The sequence below is a fragment of the Microcaecilia unicolor genome, chromosome 3 (genome assembly GCF_901765095.1).
Source record: "Microcaecilia unicolor chromosome 3, aMicUni1.1, whole genome shotgun sequence".
In the NCBI taxonomy this organism is placed as follows: domain Eukaryota; kingdom Metazoa; phylum Chordata; class Amphibia; order Gymnophiona; family Siphonopidae; genus Microcaecilia; species Microcaecilia unicolor.
Genome location: NC_044033.1, coordinates 164,395,332 through 164,415,249, shown reverse-complemented (window position 1 = coordinate 164,415,249; position 19,918 = coordinate 164,395,332). Strand labels below are relative to the sequence as shown.

General features: G+C 42.0%; 1 protein-coding gene across 1 annotated transcript in view; it reads left to right on the top strand.

Annotated features, from left to right (window-relative positions):
- Positions 1-19,918, top strand: part of LOC115464300 (rho GTPase-activating protein 18-like) — a 118,027-nt gene that overhangs the window by 24,044 nt on the left and 74,065 nt on the right. The window contains exons 4-5 of the mRNA XM_030194691.1: positions 305-377; positions 19,715-19,884. Coding sequence (XP_030050551.1) covers positions 305-377; positions 19,715-19,884 — 243 coding nt within the window. The remainder of the gene's footprint in view (positions 1-304; positions 378-19,714; positions 19,885-19,918) is intronic.

The following is a 19,918-nucleotide window of genomic DNA, read 5'->3' as shown; positions in this document are numbered from 1 at the left end:
CCAAGGGTGGTGCGGTATGGCGGCGCAGCGGCGCCCTTGAAGGCAGGCGCCCCCCTGCGGTGCTTACCTCGCTTACCGGATTTGACCGGCCCTGGATAAAACACTTTTGTAGTAGATGAAGACACTGTAGTGTTTTAAGTTCTTGAGTCTGGGAACCAAGGGTGATATAGAGAGTAACTATAGAGGTTCCAAAATTATATATTGCGAAGAAGCCACTCAGATTGGTATTTGCTATTTTATATGCATTCCACAAGCATTTTCTCTGTAGCTAAGTAAAGAGATTATTTTATCTGTTATTATTTAGGTCTCAGATTTGAATGGATTGCTGACTCCTGAAATGAGTGAAATAAACGCAAAGCAGAAGGGAACGGCAGATGGTATGTTCTCTGATTTATTTCTTGTCTGAGACGTTGGGGGGGGGGGGGGGGGGGAATCATAATTAACGTGGCATAATTCTTGAAACCAGAATGGCAAAGAAATAGCCCAAGATTTGAATACACATGCAGTACTGGCTTTAATTTCAACCTTGAAATGAGCCCCAAGCATGACATGTTAGCGCATAGCTAGAGCCTGCCTGGCGGTTGCCGGCAGTTATGAAAAAGACTTGACTGTCTACTGGCCAAGTCTTGCATTCAGGCTATGAATATTATTTTCTTTGAGTGATAATAAAAACATGGGAGATGGTTTGAAAACAAAACACCACTACAGAATAATTTGAGCCTCCCCTGTAATTTTTGCTTTCACTTTTTTCACTGGTGTGATTCACTGAGGGAATGACAACCACACCCCATGAAGGAACGTGTTACCTTGAACTGTTGGGTGGGGCTTTATCCAGTTTTGCTGAGCTGTTTTACACTTGTCATTTTGAATTATGATTTTTGCTCAGTGGCAATGGTTTGACTGGGGATTGTGCAGTGGCAGCATTTAAAGCCCCTGGAGGGGAGGAAGTATCAGTCATCAACTGCCTAGATGCCAGACTTGAAGTTCATGTGGGCTGAACTCCAGAGGTAGTGCAGTTTAGGAGCCAATGCACAATCTCACTGCACTGGGTATGCTTGGTGGAGTGTTTAGAAATAAAAGAGCATCCCTGCCTCCCCCATCCCATGTTTGTAAATGACAATTGACTGCACTATTGTCCAATAAAGGCAGGTTCAGCTGGAAGCCCAAAGGATCAAGAGGAAATTTCAGAACTTAAAAGTAAAGTTGGTTATTTTAGAAGCCCTGTTTGGTTTTGATGTACATAAATAGGCATTTGAACATTTAATATTACATAAATGTCTAAATCCCAATTTTACTAAGCTAGGATATACACGTCTAAAACAAAAAAAAACGTGCTTATGGTAAGTGGGCGGTCTGTGTTTTGGGTGGGGATTAGGGTGGGCCTTAAAAATAAACATGTATTCCCATTTCAGAAGGAGAATGCACTTCTGTGTCCTAAAGGATTGACATTGGGATTTACGCCTGCTACCCCAGATGTGTAGCTTCAGTAATGCCCTTGTTTTGTGCAGTGCTACACTGATGGGTTTAGGAAAGGTTACTCCCTTAATCCCCCTAATGGTTGCTGCTCCCCTCCCGAATGTAAAGGATATCAAACTCTGGCAGCTTAGGTGCAATGAATGTTTTATGTTTCTTAAATGGCTAACATAAATCGTTAGTGTTCCGCCACATAGATGTGCATGTTGGCATTTCAGGACATAAACATTTATGTTCCTGTTTTGGCCGCTTGATATTTGAAATGTTTATGCTTCTAAATTAACAATCCCACCAGACAAAACCGGCACATAAAATGTCCATTTCTCCATGTATCTTAGAATAGGCTCTGCGTTGGCAGATCCTGTTTTAAAATGCTAACAGAACTTCACACATTCTCGCTTGGGTGTCCCAATTCTGACTTGCGCAGCCTTCTAAAATGCCTCTTAAGGGTGTAGCCTTCAAGATGGAATTTTCTCTCTGGTTTGATCTTCCCATCTGAATGGTATTTATGACGCATGTTCAGAAGTCTGCATGATATTTTGATGCCATCTTTTAAGCCCAAACGTTTCATTTTCCCTCTAGCAAAGTTTATTAATACATCGTAGAGATAACATACTGGCTTTAATCTGTTGGTAAACTTATCTTGCTGACCAAATGGAGCTACTTTTACCACAGATTTCTGAGTATTCCCCTTTATTGTCCATAGCAGTTGACTTATTTATTTTTACAGATTTTTCTTTTGCCTCTGTCATTCATCTTCTCCTTGATTTTTGCCATCCCCGTTTGGCTTCAGACAAATTGACTGAGCAGCACTGGTATGCTCAGCAGACCCAGGGCTCTACAGAGGCTTCCTTTAGGTATATCCTTAACTCTATCAGTAGCCCATTGGGTGCCACCACTGTAGCAGGTGCCATCTTGCCAACTTCAACAGGCTTGTGTACCCCCTCCCTTTTTTTGTAAACTCTTTATTAGCAAATAGTAAAAGTTACATCACCTTCTTCTACTTTTTAAAGGTGTTTTATTTTACTTTTTTATTTCCTTCAAAAATTGTTTGTTGCTTCCAGGTGGCACCAGTTGTTGAATGAATTGAGTCAGAACAGAACCCTATAGCTAGCTATTCTGTTTACTCAACCTGCCACATTATAATATTAACAAATTAGAGCTTTGGAGTGGGTGGGGACAATACTTGGACAGATTTGACAACGTAAAAACACATGAGCTGGTATTCAAAATGTATAGATCTGTGCTGCTAAACATATAAATCCCCCTCTTATGGATTTTCAACAGCACTAAACAGATACTGCATGAAAACTCCCTCTGTCATGGCCAGATTGTCCTGGGGCAGAGAGAGGATGGGGCAAGGGCAGTACAGCTAATTACTGTATATAGATATATATATAGATAGATAGATAGATATAGTGGCAATATTCAGCTTCTTTCCATATAGCTAAGCAAGAGAGTAGTCATAAATTAAACTGTATAGTTATGGTGGTTATTTTAGCAGCTCTATTCTTGTTTTGGACAACTGAAAACTGGCATTTAGACATCCATATTATATGGACGTCCAAATCCCAATTTTAAAAGGCAAGATATGGATGTCTTACACTGCAGTACATCTATATGTGAAGGGGGTGTAGTCTGGGCAGGACTAGGGAGGGCCCAAAATATGGATATCCAACTTTGAGCATATTTAGACCTGGTACTTCTTGTGTCCAGCTTACAGAAGGGTGCTCCGATTGTGCAGTTCTCCACTGAATGGAGATAAAGGAAGTCACACTAGGTATTTTTCTGTCTCTGGAGTGCTTATAAAAAAAAAAAAGCAGCAGTGGGATTTGAACTTGCGGCCTCTGGATCTCTGTTCTGGTTCTCAGCTGGCTACTTTAACCGTGTGGCCATTTAATAATATGAGAGTTCCTCTGCCACCACAAAGAGGTCCATGTCCTTCCTTTTCCCCACGTTTATAATTTGGACACTTCTGCTCGTAACCTTGGGGTTATCTTCGACTCCTCCCTCTCCTTCTCTGCACATATTCAACAGATTGCTAAAACCTCACAGGTCTTCCACTCAGCCATCTCTCTCCTCTTCAATCTGTTCAAAATTCTGCTGCACGATTAATATTTCGCCAAAGTCGCTATGCCCATATCAGCCCTCTTCTGAAGTCACTTCACTGGCTCCTTATCCGTTTCCATATACAGTTCAAGCTCCTCTTATTAACCTATAAGTGCATTCACTCTGCTGCCCCTCACTACCTCTCCACCCTCATCTCTCCCTACATTCCTTCCCAAGAACTCTGTTCACTAGGCAAATCTCTCCTAATTGCACCCTTCTCCTCCATCGCTAACTCCAGACTCCATTCCTTTTATCTCGCCGCACCTTACGCCTGGAATAGACTTCCTGAGCCATTACGTCAAGCTCCATCCCTGGCCGCCTTCAAATCTGGGCTAAAGGCCTACCTGTTTGCTGCTTTTAATTCCTACCCTATCCGTTTCCGTATACAGTTCAAGCTCCTCTTATATTAATCTATAAGTGCATTCACTCTGCTGCCCCTCACTACCTCTCCACCCTCATCTCTCCCTACATTCCTTCCCAAGAACTCTGTTCACTAGGCAAATCTCTCCTAATTGCACCCTTCTCCTCCATCGCTAACTCTAGACTCCATTCCTTTTATCTCACCGCACCTTATGCCTGGAATAGACTTCCTGAATCATAACGTCAAGCTCCATCCCTGGCCGCCTTCAAATCCGGGCTAAAGGCCTACCTGTTTGCTGCTTTTAATTCCTAACTTGTCACCTGCTCCATAACCTTATCTTGTCTTCCTCTCTTCAATAGTCCCTTTGCCCTATGTGTCCTATCTGTCTCTCCTACCCTTATTCCTTATTTGTCCTGTCTGTCTGTCCTGATTTAGATTGTAAGCTCTTTTTGAGCAGGGACTGTCTTTTCTTCATGTTCAATTGTGAAGCGCTGCGTACGACTGGTAGCGCTATAGAAATTATTTGTAGTAGTAGTAGTAGTAAAATGGGTGTTCATGATGAATGTTTCCAGCACATGGACATCCATTTTACGTGTGCTTTTAGAACAGGCTGTATCCTGTTTGAAATATATTCGAGATGGACATCCACTTGTGACAAACTGACTGGGTCATCCACATTCTGATGAGTTGGATTTTCATATTTTAAATGCCCCTCCACAAGTATAGTGACTGAATATTGCCTCTATATGTAACGCATCCTTGTGGGCGTCCCTGGATCTGAGGCCCGACCTGGCTGGAGTCCTCCATGGGCAGACTCCGTTGGTCCCTTGGTCATTTGGCGCTTGGTGCCTCCACCCTGGGAAGAAAAAGGTTAGTGGGTAGGATTACCCTCTCTCCCCCTTTCCCCCCAGGAACCCCAAAAAATGATCTCTGTGAATAAGACTGTCAAACAAAAGTGAAACAGTTTTATTGAAGTATGTACGGGTGTTATTATACAGATACATGGCGATGAAAGATTTAGCAGCATTTAAAGCTTTGTTTTGAGATAACTTCTGAAATACATAGGAAGACCATAAACCATATATCATACAGTCTAATAGAAACAGTTTTTTTTATTTTTTCATTGCTGTTTGTCTTGGAACTTGAATATAAACTTCTTAAAATACTACTACTACTTATCATTTCTATAGCACTACTAGACGTACGCAGCGCTGTACACTTGAACATGAAGAGACAGTCCCTGCTCGTTAGAGCTTACAATCAGGATGGACAAACAAGAGAAGGGAATATTAAAGTGAGGATGATAAAATAAGGGTTCTGAACAAGTAAATAAGGGGTAGAAGTTAAAAGCAGCATCAATAAGGTGGGCTTTTAGCTTAGAATTGAAGACGGCTAGAGATGGAGCTTGACGTACCGGCTCAGGAAGTCTATTCCAGGCATAAGGTGCAGCAAGATAAAAGGAACGGAGTCTGGAGTTAGCAGTGGAGGAGAAGGATGCAGATAAGAGAGATTTACCCAGTGAGCGGAGTTCCCGGGGAGGAATGTAGGGAGAGATGAGAATGGAGAGGTACTGAGGAGCTGCAGAGTGAATGCACTTAGAGGTCAATAAGAGGAGTTTGAACTGTATGCGGAAACGGATAGGAAGCCAGTGAAGTGACTTGGAGAGGGCTAATATGAGCATAACAACACTGGCGGAATATTAGACGTGCAGCAGAATTTTGAACAGATTGAAGAGGAGAGACCTGTGAGAAGCAAGTTGCAATAGTCTAAGCGAGAGGTGATAAGAGTGTGGATGAGGGTTCTGGTAGTGTGCTCAGAAAGGAAAGGGTGAATTTTGGTGATATTATAGAGAGAGAAAGGACAGGTTTTAGCAATCTGCTGAATATGCGCAGAGAAGGAGAGGGAGGAGTCAAAGATGACCCCAAGGTTATGAGCTGATGAGTCAGTAAGGATAAGAGTGTTACGCTGTCTCGACCAATTCTGGTCCCACCGAAGTGGTCGAGACAGCCATCCTTGTAACCGATATTGGATGGCCTTTCAGTATGCTTTAGCTTTGACACAAGACCACCACAAGGTCCCCATAGTACCATGATCCCCACAGCCCTGCCAACACAAGGGAGATACAGCGCTGCGTAACCCTGGTAGCGCTTTAGAAATGTTAAGTAGTAGTACTAGTAGTAGATACACCTAGAAACATATGATGTAGACGTACAGGGGTGAAGTACCAGCAATACATCACTTTAACAGCATTTTCCTTAAAAGGAATTGTCAGAGATACCTTCAGTAAAGCCCTTTCCATCACCTTCCAGTCATTATCCTCAATATGTAACCCCAATTCCCGACTCCAGTTAGAGCGATGCAAGAGATAAGGCTGGGACTGCTTCTGTTGATATTTATACAAACAGGAAATCAAGTCTTTGGTGCTTTTGAGTCCTCACAGAGGTCTGCCAAAAAGGAATCTTCATGTAAAACCCAATTTTTTTTATTTATGCAGAGAACAAAAAATGGCACAGTTGAGCATAGGCAAACTGATCAGTGGAGGGAAGATGATATTCCTGCTGTAGACTGGAGAAAGAAATCCATTAATTCTCATCAAACAACAGGCCCCAGGTAACCAGACCGAGCATGGATCATCGAGAAAACACCCCTGGTGTAAGGCCTGGCGGGAAAAGAGGGTTAAGAGCAATTGGAGTAAGACGAGGTAATCTGGAGTAGGAAAGAGAGAATCCCAATAATAGAAAGTATTTGAAATTGAAGGGCAGAGATCTACTGGAAGCTGACGGAACTGACGAGGAAGCCATAAGTATTGTCCCAAGCGGCGAGACCCTATGAAGAATTGTTTCAGTTGTACCCAGTGCTTATGAGGCTGAGTCTGGAACTACTCAAATGCTGCCCACTCTTGCACCGCCCTATAGTACCAAAAAAACATTAGGCACCCCCAGACCCCTTTGCCTGTGATCCCCAAAAAAAGGAAGGAATGAGGAAGTTGAGGTCTCTTATAATGCCAAACAAAACTAGACCAATTGGTCCTGCAGACCCGAAAGAAACCCCCTCGACAAGCGAATGCGTAAAACCTGAAAAAGGTACATCGAGTGAGACTCGCTGATCTTTTACTACGTCCATCGTGGTAGTTATTTCCTCCTATTATTCAGTGGTGGTTACTACTTTTAAAACGAACAGGAGGAAATATTTTTTCACTCAACCAGGATGTGGTATCATTGGTTTGTGTATCTGGGTTTGAAAAAGGTTTGGACAAGTTCCTGGAGGATAAGTCCATAGACTGCTATTGAGATAGACATGGAGAAAGCCACTGCTTGTCCTTAGGATCAGTAGCTTGAATCTTGCTACTATTTGGGATTCTGTCAGGTACTTGTGACCTGAATTGGCCACTGCTGGAAGCAGGATACTGGGCTAGATGGACCTATTGGTCTGATCCAGTATGGCAATTCTTAAGACACACAATGTGTATAAATATGATTTTCATTGTTGGGAAATTAATGGCAAACCTGGGGTCCAGCCACGAAATTGTCATGAATCACGAGAATAAAGGGATCTGGGTTGGTATTACGATCCAGTTTGTTTCTATCAAGAACTATACAGTAAGGACCCCTATGGTACTGAACAGCGGGATGGGTTTTTTCAGGAGTCTGATGAGCAACTAAACGTGCTGAATGGCCCCTATCGCAGTCAAGGAAATTCACAAGCTATTGACAAACTTAAATTGGTTAAGACCCCAGGGACTGATTGCATGGGGCCTGAATTTTATAAAATCTTGAGAAATTGTGTAGGCCCTGCCATGGCATCTATGTGTAATTCCTATCAAATGGGGGCTCACTGCTTCTGAAACAGAGTCATGCTCATGTGCTCGTCTTGCCCAAACTGGGCAAAGACCTGGAGCTGGTAGGATCCTACAGAATCATTTCCTTAATTAATCAAGACAAGAAGATCTTGACTGTGATTTTGGCACAGTGTCTAAGCAAAGTAGTTCCATAATTGGTTCACTCTAACCAGATCGGTTTTGTGCCTGGCTGTTTGGCATCATCAAACATTTTAAAGGCAATAGTGGCCTTAAAGTAAGGCTCAGCAAGGGCGGGGGATGATATCTTGGCTAGTTTGGACACCAAAAAGGCCTTTGATAAAGTCACTTGGAACTACCTTTTTTGGGTTTTGTAGAAATGTGGTATAGTGGACACTTGTCAACAATAGGTTGTTAATTTGTATACAGCCCCCACTGCGCAATTACTGATTAACAAAAGTAAAATTGATTTCTTCCTCTTACAGAGAGGCACATGACAAGGGTGTCCATTATCGCCCCTATTTATTCTTTCTTTGGAGAACCTAGCATTTAAGATTCATAATTCCCCAGATCTACAGGGCATTTTTGTGAGGGGCAGGAAATGCAGGATCAGCATGTTTGTTGATGATATGATTCTTTTTATTTGCAATACTCATGAAAATGTACCAAGACTTATCTCAGTATAGCAGTTTGGCTCTTTGTTTGGTCTTTGCATTGATTTTGGTAAGTCTGAGGCAATGCCAGTCACGAAATCTTGCCAGTCTCTTACGTTATCGTCCTTCCTTTTACGTTGGGCCACATAAGAACATACGTGTTGCCATACTGGGACAGAGCAAAGGTCTATCAAGCTCAGTATCCTGTTTCCAACAGTGACCTATCCAGATTTTATGCTGCTTATTTTATCCTAGAAATAAGCAGTGGATTTTCCCAAGTGCATCTTAATAAAGGCTTATGGACTTTTCTTTTAGGAAATTATCCAAATTTTAAACCCTGCTAAGCTAACTGCTTTTACCACATTCTTAGCAATGAATTCCAGAGTTTAATTACATGTTGAATGAAGAAATATTTTCTTTGATTTGTTTTAAATTTACTAATTAGTAGCTTTATTGCGTGCCCTCTAATCCTAGTACTTTTGGAAAGACTAAACAAGTGATTCACTTCTACCCATTCCATTTCACTCCAGTCAGTATTTTATACACCTCTGTCATATCTCCCCTCAGCCGTCTCTTCTCCAAGCTGAAGAGCCCTGTCTGCTTTAGCCTTTCCTCATGGGGAAGTTGTCCCATCCCCTTTATCATTTTTATCACCCTCATCTGAATCTTTTTTAATTCCCTTACTTTATTGAGATGCGGTGACCAGAATTGCACACAGTATTCTAGGTGTAGTCGCACCATGGAGTGATACAAAGGCATTATAACATTCTTATTTTACATTCTTTTCCTAACATTCTCTTTGCTTTCTTAGATGCCGCTGCGCACTGAGCATTGGCTTTCAGCATGTCATCAACGATGACACCTATATCCATTTCCTAGGCAGTGATTCCTAACGTGGAACCTTGCAAAATGTAGCTATAGTTTGGGTTTCTCTTTCCCATAAGCATCACTTAGCATCCAAATGGCAGATGACAATTAATGTGAGCAAGTGCAAAGTTTCCCAGTCTCATAAGGTCCTCTTGCAATTTTTTATGATCCTCTTGCAGTTTAACAACTTTGTATCATCAGCAAGTTTAATTACCTCACTAGTTATTCCCATCTCTAGATTATTTATAAATATGTTAAAAAGCAGTGGTCCCAGCACAGACCCCTGGGGATCCCAGCTATCTATCCTTCTCCATTGAGAACACTGACCATTTAACCTTACTCTCTGTTTTCTATCTTTTAACCAGTTTTTAATCCACAATAGGATCTATCCCATGACTCTCCAATTTCCTCTTGAGTCTTTCATGAGGTACTTTGTCAAATGCCTTTTGAAAATCCAGATACACAGTATCGACTGGCTCACCTTTATCAACATGTTTGTTCAGCCCTTCAAAGAAATGTAGTAGATTGGTGAGGTAAGAGTTTCCTTGACTAAATCTATGTTGACTTTGTTTCATTAATCCGTGTTTAAATATATGCTCTGTAGTTTTGTTTTTTATAATAGTCTTTACCATTTTGCCTGGCACTTACATCAGGCTCTCACTGTATCACCTATGGAACCCTTTTTAAAAATTGGCATTACATTGGCCACCCTCCAATCTTCCAGTACCATGCTTGATTTTAAAGATAAATTAGATATTACTAACAATAACTCTACAAGGTCATTTTTCTTTTATTTTTATTTAAATTTTAGAAACAAAACCCATAATACAATAGCAGATAGCATACTGTAGCTCTTCAAGTTCATTTTTCAGTTCTATCACTACTCTGGTATATATACTATCAGGTCCAGGTGATTTGCTACTCTTCAGTTTGTCAAGTTGCCCCATTACGTCTTCCAGGTTTACAGATATTAGTTTGTTTCTCTGACTCATCGGCATTGAATACCATTTCTGGCACTAGTATCTCTCCCACATCTTCTTTGGTGAAAATTGAAGCAAAGAATTAATTTAATCTCTCCGCTATGACCTTGTCTTCCCTGAGTGCCTCTCTTACCCCTCAGTCATCTAGTAGTCCAACTGATTCTTTTATCGGCTTCTTGTTTCTATTGTACCTAAAAAAGTTTTTACTATGTGTTTTTACCTCCAATGCAATTTTCTTTTCAAAGTGTCTCTTTGCCTTTCTTATCAGCACTTTCCATTTGAATTGCCATTCCGTATGATGTTTTCTATTATTTTCAGTTTGTTCAGCCCATTTTCTGAAGGATTTTCTTTTAGCTCTAATGGCGTCCTTCACCTCGCTTTTCAACCATGCCAGGTGTCATATGGCCTTCCTTCCTCCTTTTTTAATACATGGAATATATCTAATGTGGGCTTCCACGATGGTAGTTTAGAATAGCACAGGAATAAGTGGATGATGCTACAGATGATTTAACAGTTTATTGTTCTGCTGCATACTATATATTCCTTCAGTTTTTTTTTCTGTGTATACATCAGAGAGTTAGAATATATTGCACTAAATGAAAAGATAGATATAACAGGCATCTCTGAGAATAGCATCCATGTCTGATGTAAAATTTTGACCTTTGCAGCTGCTCCTCTAAGGTTGTTTTTTGTTTGGTTTTTTTTTTCGTTTTCGGTTTTGGGTTTTTTTTTTGTTTTTTAACCATTCTTATTTTTTCATAGTCTTCTTTTTCAAAGTTAAATGCTAACGTATTGGATTTTCAGTGTGTACTTCAGTTTATATCAAATGTAATGATCACTTTTATCAAGTGGCCCCAGTACCATTAGCTGCTGCACTAACTCATGTGCTCCACTAAGGACTAGGTTTAGAATTGTTCTCCCTGTTATTGGCTCCTATACCACTGCTCTATAAAGCAATGAATTTTATTTCTCTAGCATGCCCTGATGTAACATTTATCTAGTCAATATCGGGGTAATTGAAATCACTCATTATTATTATGTTCCCCAATGTGTTAGCCTCCCTAATTTCTTATGACATTTCTGCATCTGTCTGATCATCCTGGCCACATGGACAGTAGTGCACTCCTATCACTATCCTTTTCCCCTTTACACATGGAATTTCTATCCATAGGGTTTCCAAGGTGTGTTATGTGTCCTGCAAAATTTTTAATCTATTTGATTCGAGACCCTCTTTAACGGATAATGCTACCCCTCCACCAATTCATTCCACCCTATCACTGCAATATAATTTGTACTCTGGTATAACAGTGTCCCATTGGTTATTTTCCTTCCACCAGGTCTCAGAGATGCCTGTTGTATCTATCTTTCATTTAGTGCAATATATTCTAAATCTCCTGTCAGAAAAAGCCTAGCCACTCACCTGGGGCTAACCCTCCGGCCACTTAGAGGAGGTCCCCAGCACAGCTCAGGTCCGCCTGCACCTGGGCATGTGCTGTACACTTTGTGCTGTACAGTTACACTCTCTTCCCACTGACTAGGTCCTAACTGCCTCTGGGCAAATCTCCCGCTCTCAAGTTATCCCCAGTGATTTCTAGGTTACTGGGGCCATGCTCCCCGTGGTCCCGCCATTCCTAGAAAGCACTCACAGACCCAACACACAAACCACCAGGATTCTTAGTCCAGACAAGCAGAGTCAATAAACTAGTAAAGGTTTATTGTAATAAAAAATATTGAACAGTGAACTATAAAAACAGATGGCAATTACAGTCAAATAACAGGTAACTGAATAAGGATCAATTATAAAACTCTCTACATTTTATCACTACCTGGATAGTGCCTGGGAAATACAGGAAATATAGCTGCTTACAGGTTACAGAATATAACTGCTCACAGAGTGCAGGAAAAAAGGACTTCCTCTCTCTACTTCCAAACTGAGACTGGAGAAAAATCCAGTATTTCTAGACTGAATTTCAGCTCCTAACATTTTCTAAAAGTAGCTGGCCACAGTCATTTCTCTGTAACAGCTTTAACATAAGACATGCATCACTTTGCTGGCCAAACTAGTCACAAAATAGTCTTATAATTCACAACCTGGAAACCCCACTATTTCGCCACATCTCCCATCTTATTTCTTAGGCTTCTGGCATTTGCATACAGACATTTCAAATAATGTTTGTTGTTCCTATTTACAAATTGATGAGCAGTTGGCAGTGATAATTTGCAGTCCTGAAAATCTGTTTGCTCTTTATTTAAAGACACCTGGTCTGTTATGGTCTCTATTGCAATCTTACTATTCTGGATACCCCATATTCCATGTTTTGGTGATATCTTTTAAAGATGCCTTGTTCCGAACTATGCACTTTTGATCAACTGTCGGCCTTCCCAAGTTTCCAGTTTAAAAGCTGCTCTATCTCCTTTTTAAATGTTTATGCCTGGTTCCACCCTGGTTAATGTGGAGCCCATCTTTCCAGAATAGACTCCCCTTTCCCCAGAATGTTGCCCAGTTCCTTATAATCTAAAACCCTCCTACCTGCACCATTGCCTCATCCATGCATTGAGACTCCGAAGCTCTGCTTGACTCTTGAGTCCTTCCTGTGGAACGGGGGCTCTTCTGAAAGTTCTACCTTGGAGGTTCCTGATTTGAGCTTTCTACCTAAGAGCCTAAATTTGGCTTCCAGAACCTCCCACCCGTATGTCCCAAGACAGTAGGCTCCTCCCCAGTACTGTCTAAAATCTTATCTAGGTGCCGTGTGAGGTCCACCACCTTCACACCAGGCAGGAAAGTGACCAAGTGATCCTCACATCCACCAGCTATCCACCCAGCTGTCTACATTCCTAATGATAGAATCTCTGACTATATCGTCTGTCCTAACCCTTCCCCCCCTGGAGATACATCCTCAGTGTAAGAGGATATTTCATCCCCTGGAGGGCAGGGCCTGGCTAAGGGATTACTCCTGCTCTCCACAGTGATGTTCTCCCTTCAGAAGACCATTCTCCTCCATGGCAGTACAGAGGTTGCCAGACTGGAGGTGGGACTTCTCTATTATGTCCCTGTAGGGCTGCCTCCAGAGATTGGACCCATTCCCCGAGTTCTAGGAGTTCTATGCCCCTTTGAAGGCTCATAAAAAATGTATTAAGTTAGTTCAACAAAAAAGGGTATTATCTTATGTTCTTTTCTTTGTCTTGTTTTATTTCTATTTATTACCTGTATGTTAAGAAAAACTATTCCTTAAACTCATTTGTTAAGTGAGTAACTTAAAATAAAGTCCCTGAGGTTTCCTATTTAGTTCTTAGTCTACCTTTCCCTGAGTTTAAAATCAATTTCCCAGCAAATTCTTACCAATGAGGATCTCTCCCTCTCTGGAAGTAATTTATAGAATCCAGGGGAAAATGTGTTTCTAGTCTGATATCCATTGAAAAAGGTACTTGCTTTCACTCAAGCATGGGTAATAGTCTGAGGTGACATCGAGGGGCATAATCGAACGCAAATGCCCATCTCCATGGGCGTCTATCTCCGAGGACGGGTCCGCGAAGGGGCGAGCCAGACTGTATTTTCGAAAAAGATGGGCGTCCATCTTTTGTTTCGATAATACGGTTTGTGCCAGGCAAATGCATCGGATTTGGGCGGATTTGAGCTGGGCGGTATCGGTTTTCAGCGATAATGGAAACCGAAGGCGCCTAGCTCAAAAATGAACAAATCCAAGGCATTTGGTCGTGGGAGGGGCCAGGATTCGTAGTGCACTGGTCCCCCTCACATGCCAGGACACCAACCGGGCACCCTAGGGGGCACTTGTAACAATTAAAAAAAATTTAAAATACCTCCCAAGTCCATAGCTCCCTTACCTTGGGTGCTGAGCCCCCCAAATCCCTCCCAAAACCCACTCCCCACAACTCTACACTAAGGCTGAAGGGGGGCACCTATATGTGGGTACAGTGGGTTTTGGGGGCGGTTTGGAGCACTCCCATTTAGCAGCACAAGTGTAACAGGTAGGGGGGGATGGGCCTGGATCCACCTGCCTGAAGTCTACTGCACCCACTAACAACTGCTCCAGGGACCTGCATACTGCTGTGATGGAGCTGGGTATGACATTTGAGGCTGGCATACAGGCTGGAAAAAAAAGTTTTTAAAGTTCTTTTTTTTTGGTGGGAGGGGGTTAGTGACCACTGGGGGAGTCAGGGGTGGTCATCCCCGATTCCCTCCTGTGGTCATCTGGGCAGTTGGGGCACTTTTGGGGGATTTGTTCATGAAAAAAAGGGTCCAGAAAAAGTGACCCAAATTCTTGCTTCTGGCGCCCTTCTTTTTTTCTATTATCGTCCGAGCGCGCCCATCTCTCCTCGGGCCGATAAACACACCCCAGTCCCGCCTTCACCACGCCTCTGACACGCCCCCGTCAACTTTGTCCGTTCCCGCGACAGACTGCAGTTGGAGGCGCCCAAAATCGGCTTTCGATTATACCGATTTGGGCGCTCACGGGAGAAAGGCGCCCATCTCCCGATTTGGGTCGAAATATGGGCGTCTTTCTCTTTCGAAAATAAGCTGGATAGTCTTTAATAAGAAGTGCTGACATGATGGGCATGGGTTTGTCCTTAACATAAAATGGCCTGCTTGTTCTTAAAACACAAAATGCCAAGACAAGAAGTTTGAATGTGAGTTGCTCATTGACTGGGGGCCAAACTAGTGCAGCTGATATGCCAGGCACTAGTAGATCTTCGAAGGCCAGCTGCAATCCTAGTGGCTACAGTATTTTATTTATCGTCTAAACTGGGAGTCCAATACAGAGTGGCAATGCCAACTGTACCAGGTGGTGTGAGCAAAAGAAAAGAAAAGTGGTGGAACAAAGAGCTACCTAGTAGAAACAACAACAGAAAAACCCCAACAGTTAAATGAAATTAAACCGTATTAAAAGCAGAGGTCAGATCCAGGTGGAAATGTCGCAGTATGTCCAGTACGAGTAGCAGTGCAATCAGTACCCCTACATGTTTTGACACATGCTTTCTGACTTTTAATTTACTCTGGTTTGGATTCTCAGGTCTTCTGTCATAGGAGGTTAAAATTGATTATCCAGATTCATGGAAAGTTAGTCAGACAATAGCACTGAAACATACTGGGCTATTAATTGAACTTATACTTGTTTGTGCTTAACATGTTATGACTTTCCCACCTGGCTTTAACCTCTGCTTTTAATAATGTTTACTTCAATAATGTCATCGCTCCTACTAGTTCCTCATTCCATTGCTAAACTGGGAGTCCGGCATGTAGAGCATTCCAGTAATCCGAGCCACTGAAAACCATAGCTAATCAAGTAGCTGATCCCATCAAGTAAGGCTTCCTCTGCTTAATTAAATGCAGCTTATAATAAGCCCCAACACCCTAGTTGACGGAAAAGGAATGCTTAATGAAGGGATCTTGCAAGTACCTTCCAAACTGAGAGTGTTGGAACCAAGCGAAAGTCTATGAGGGAGAAACCATGGTGGAAAATGAAGGATTAAAGTAGAGCCTTAAAGTACAGCTTTTTTTTCTTTTTCTTTCCAGACATTGCCTTGCTAGGTACGGCTGATTGTGAAAATTGGCTGTTGGGTAGGTTGCCATAATTTCAAACCAAGGCACAAAGACAATATGAACAGAGAAGCAACAAAATACAAAGAAAAGGATTCCTGCCCAGATAAAGTGCAAATGCAGTCTGCTAAACCGTGTGTGTCAGCAGATTTCTTGTCATGGAAGAGGATGTCTGAGCTACAGAAATGCTGCTTTTAGCAATCAGGAAGGAAAGGGAGCCTGGTGCTACAGCAGAATTAGTGTGTCCTGCAGTTTAGATGGGTGAGAAGGCTGAAAACAGACCATCCCATGAACTCCTAAAGACTTGTCCATGTTATCTGAGTAATATCAAGTACAGCTGTTTGTGACCATCATTTCCATGGCAAAGATAACACTGAATGTGGCAGCCCATCATGTTGGGCAACAGTGAGATCAATGCCTTGTAAGCAGAACAGGAGACTGACTGCCTTACTGTGAGCAATGTGTCGCTGTCCTGAAGCAGCTGCTGCCGTTTTAACCACTTCAGTGCTTCTGTGGAGATGAAAACTGTAACAGAATTCAAAAATACGTGGGATAAACATAAAGGAATCCTGTTCAGAAGGAAGGGATCCTCAGAAGTTTAGCGGAGATTGGGTGGCAGAGCTGGGGGGGGGGGGGGGGCTGGTGGTTGGGAGGCGGGGCTAGTGCTGGGCAGACTTCTACGGTCTGTGCCGTGAGGATGGCAGATACTGATCAAGAGGAAAACCTCAAATTTAAAAGGGAACACTCCTTCGTTAGATAACTAACATAAGGGAGGACCCTTTAATCATCACAGGTAAAAAAAACCTCCTACTTTTAATAAACGGCAACTGCTTAATGTTTTCAAAAAATATATTCATAAATATGAACCGTTTCTACATCTCGTTAAACACGGGAGGACCATGGATGGTATTTCTCACTGCAAATCTTAAAAGATAAAAAGATAAGTGATCTGTTGTTTAACGAGATGTAGAAACGGTTTTTGAAAACATTGAGCAGTTACCGTTTATTAAAAGTAGGAGGTTTTTTACCTGTGATGATTAAAGCGTCCTCCCTTATGTTGGTTATCTAACGAAGGAGTGTTCCCTTTTAAATTTGAGGTTTTCCTCCTAATGAATAAACACATTTCAGGATTATCTAAGGATATCTGATATTGCTATATTTTCAATTTTTCATTTCTTGATATCCAAGATTGCTCTTTTGTGAGATTTAGATACTGATCAAGGTCAGGTATACACAAAAGGTAGCACATATGAGTTTATCTTGTTGGGCAGACTGGATGGACCTTGCAGGCCTTTCTCTGCTGTCATCTACTATGTTACAATGGTACTGATACAGAAGGCCTGTAAGTCCTTTTCGAGGAATTAGCTCTGTAGAGTATAACACATGCAGAGCAAGCAGAACACGGAGTATTTTCAGTCTCTGTGCTGTCCTGTTTGTTGCAAGTAGGGGTGTAGGGCAGTTTTCAAACAGTCTGAGGGAGGGGGTTGGGGGGCTTGCAGGCCCACAGTGAAATTGTCTTCATGGGAAACTAGATTTGGCTGCAGGTATGGGGCTGTTTTTCTTTCTGTACATTTCCACCTGCTTTAAGTCTCGTTCGTATTCTCCCAGTCTTGGCCTAGATGCACCCTTATTTTAGCCAAGGTAAAAGTACAGAAGTTCGGGGCAATTGTATATATGCAAACATTTACATGCACAAGTGTTTAGAATACTAGCATAGATATGTGTATATGCCAGCATGATGCCTAAACGCTATTCTGCAAATACCCGCTTAACTTGTATGGGTCAGGGTGGTGCTTCCACTTGTGTGTAACATGCAGAATAACTTACCCAGGTGTTTGCCACTCTAAGGTGGTGCTGTTTTTTGGCATAACGCCGTTCAGCATCTGTGTTCATGAGGCGCTAGTTTTTGATCATCCACGAGGAACGCGAAATGACCCTAGTTACATGAGATTGACTAAATTTACATGTCATGTGTGCAAGTGCCTGGCACGCTTGCAGTTTATGGCGGTAACCCCATTGACCATCCCACGTTGGTAAGTGCGTACGCAAAAATGGCGCTAATGGGCTTGTGTGCTCGCGTTGATTGTAAGCTCTGTCGAGCAGGGACTCTCTCTTACATGTTCAGTGTACAGCACTACATACGTCTAGTAGTGCTATAGAAATGATTTTCAACATAGCCATCTCTTCAGTAATTAACAGTGTTTATGCATTTATATTTAGCAAGGCTGTACATATTTTGTAACAGATATGGCCATTGTTGAACCTTTTGTAAAATACTGTCCTAGCTTTACATATGTAGACCTAAATGTCCCTTTGCTGCCTAGACACTCTATACAATGTTATCTTTTTGGAGACTGATTTGATAATTACAGGCACAAGTAAAAAGTATAAACATACTTCATCTGTGTAGACTTTGTACATAAGTATTGCCACACTGGGACAGACCAGAGGTCCATCAAGCCCAGCATCCTGCTTCCAACAGTGGCCAATCCAGGTCACAAATATATGGCAAGATCCCGAAAACATTCAATACATTTTATACTGCTTATCCCAGAAATAAGCAGTGGATTTTCCCCAAGTCAATTTAATCATTGTCTATGGACTTGAGCTGTCCAGACCTTTTTAAACCCTGCTAAGCTAACAACCTTTACCACATTCTCTGGCAATGAATTCCAGATTTTAATTACACGTTGAGTAACTTGGTGAATTTGGCAGACGTCTGCTTTGAAAAGTACCTCAGTAAAGCTGTGCGTTTGTTTATACCCACTCTTTGGGGCACACATTTTCTGGGTGCACATATGTTTGAATTTTGAAAGTACAAATGCCTCTGAGAGCACCTTGCAACAAGCAAATGTTAGTGGTACTTATTTGGCGTTATCTTGCGCCTTTCTCACTGATAGCTGCAGGTGAATTATGTTCATGTGTAGTGTCTCCTTGTTGGAAGAGGGCTTACAAAGCTGGCTTTGAACCTGAAGCAGTAAAGGGGGAAGTGACTTGCCGAAGGTCACCAGGAAAAGTGGTAGAATTGGAACCCCTGGTTTCTGTGCTTTTCAGCCTGCTGCTCTAACCATTAGGCAGCTACTCCTTTCCATTTACATGTAGTTACATTTAATGATAAGTATTTCCCCTATGTATAAAGATGGACACTTTTACTAATGCTCATTAATATGGATATGGTGCTGTTTTGCTCACAAAAAAATGAATTTGAAAATTGCCTTCCTGATGCTAGTGGATAGCACTCTGCTGGTTTCTATTAGCAGTTCTAGTAATGTTGCAGCATTACTATTTTGAGAAATGAATATTAGGTTATACATAGGTTCAGCCATTGTGTTGTCCAAGAAGTTGAATTTTATCTGGGTAATAGCCCATGCTGACCACTGGGGGCAGATTTGGGACAGGAAATTCAGTGCCAGGACAAATCAGATACTGGTGCTGAATATCTAGGACCTCCGCAGCCAGTGAAAGTTGCCTGGCCACTTGTAACCATTGGCACCAGTTCCTGGATAGACACAGTATCTGGGCAACTTAGGACAGCCTTTTATATTGCCACTAGCACTGAATATTGGCAGTGCCCAGATAATGCTCAGCAGCTCTACCTTCACTTCACCAGCGGACTACCGCAATGGTCTGAATATCCGTGCCTAACTCACTTAGCATGATTTAACTGGGTGGGTGGGTGGGACTCCCACCACCCAGTGAAAATCATGCTGAATATTCACCCTTATATTTTTTGGGTGCTCAGGAAAGATCTGTGTGGCCTTAGGAAGTCCAATGACATGAATGTATTTGTGGTCAATTGCATTTTTTTTAGCGAGTCGAAATACTGAATTGTTTTCATTTCCAGAAGTTACCTTTATGCAAAAATTAATGTTAAATGTTGGCTCAGGATGGTGATAACTTAATTTTCTCTCTTTGCAGGCCAGAATCTAAGTTGTGGTGACCTGGAGACCAGCAGCCCTACTGGGGATGTCTCTGCTCCTGAAACTGATATCAATTTGGAGATTTCATTTGCAGAGCAGGCAGCAATTCTGCGAGACACCACAAAAGGCAAAGTGTTAAAAAGCAGAGAGGACGATTCTCTATTGCCTGTGCGTAATGCAGTTTCATTTTATCACATTAGTG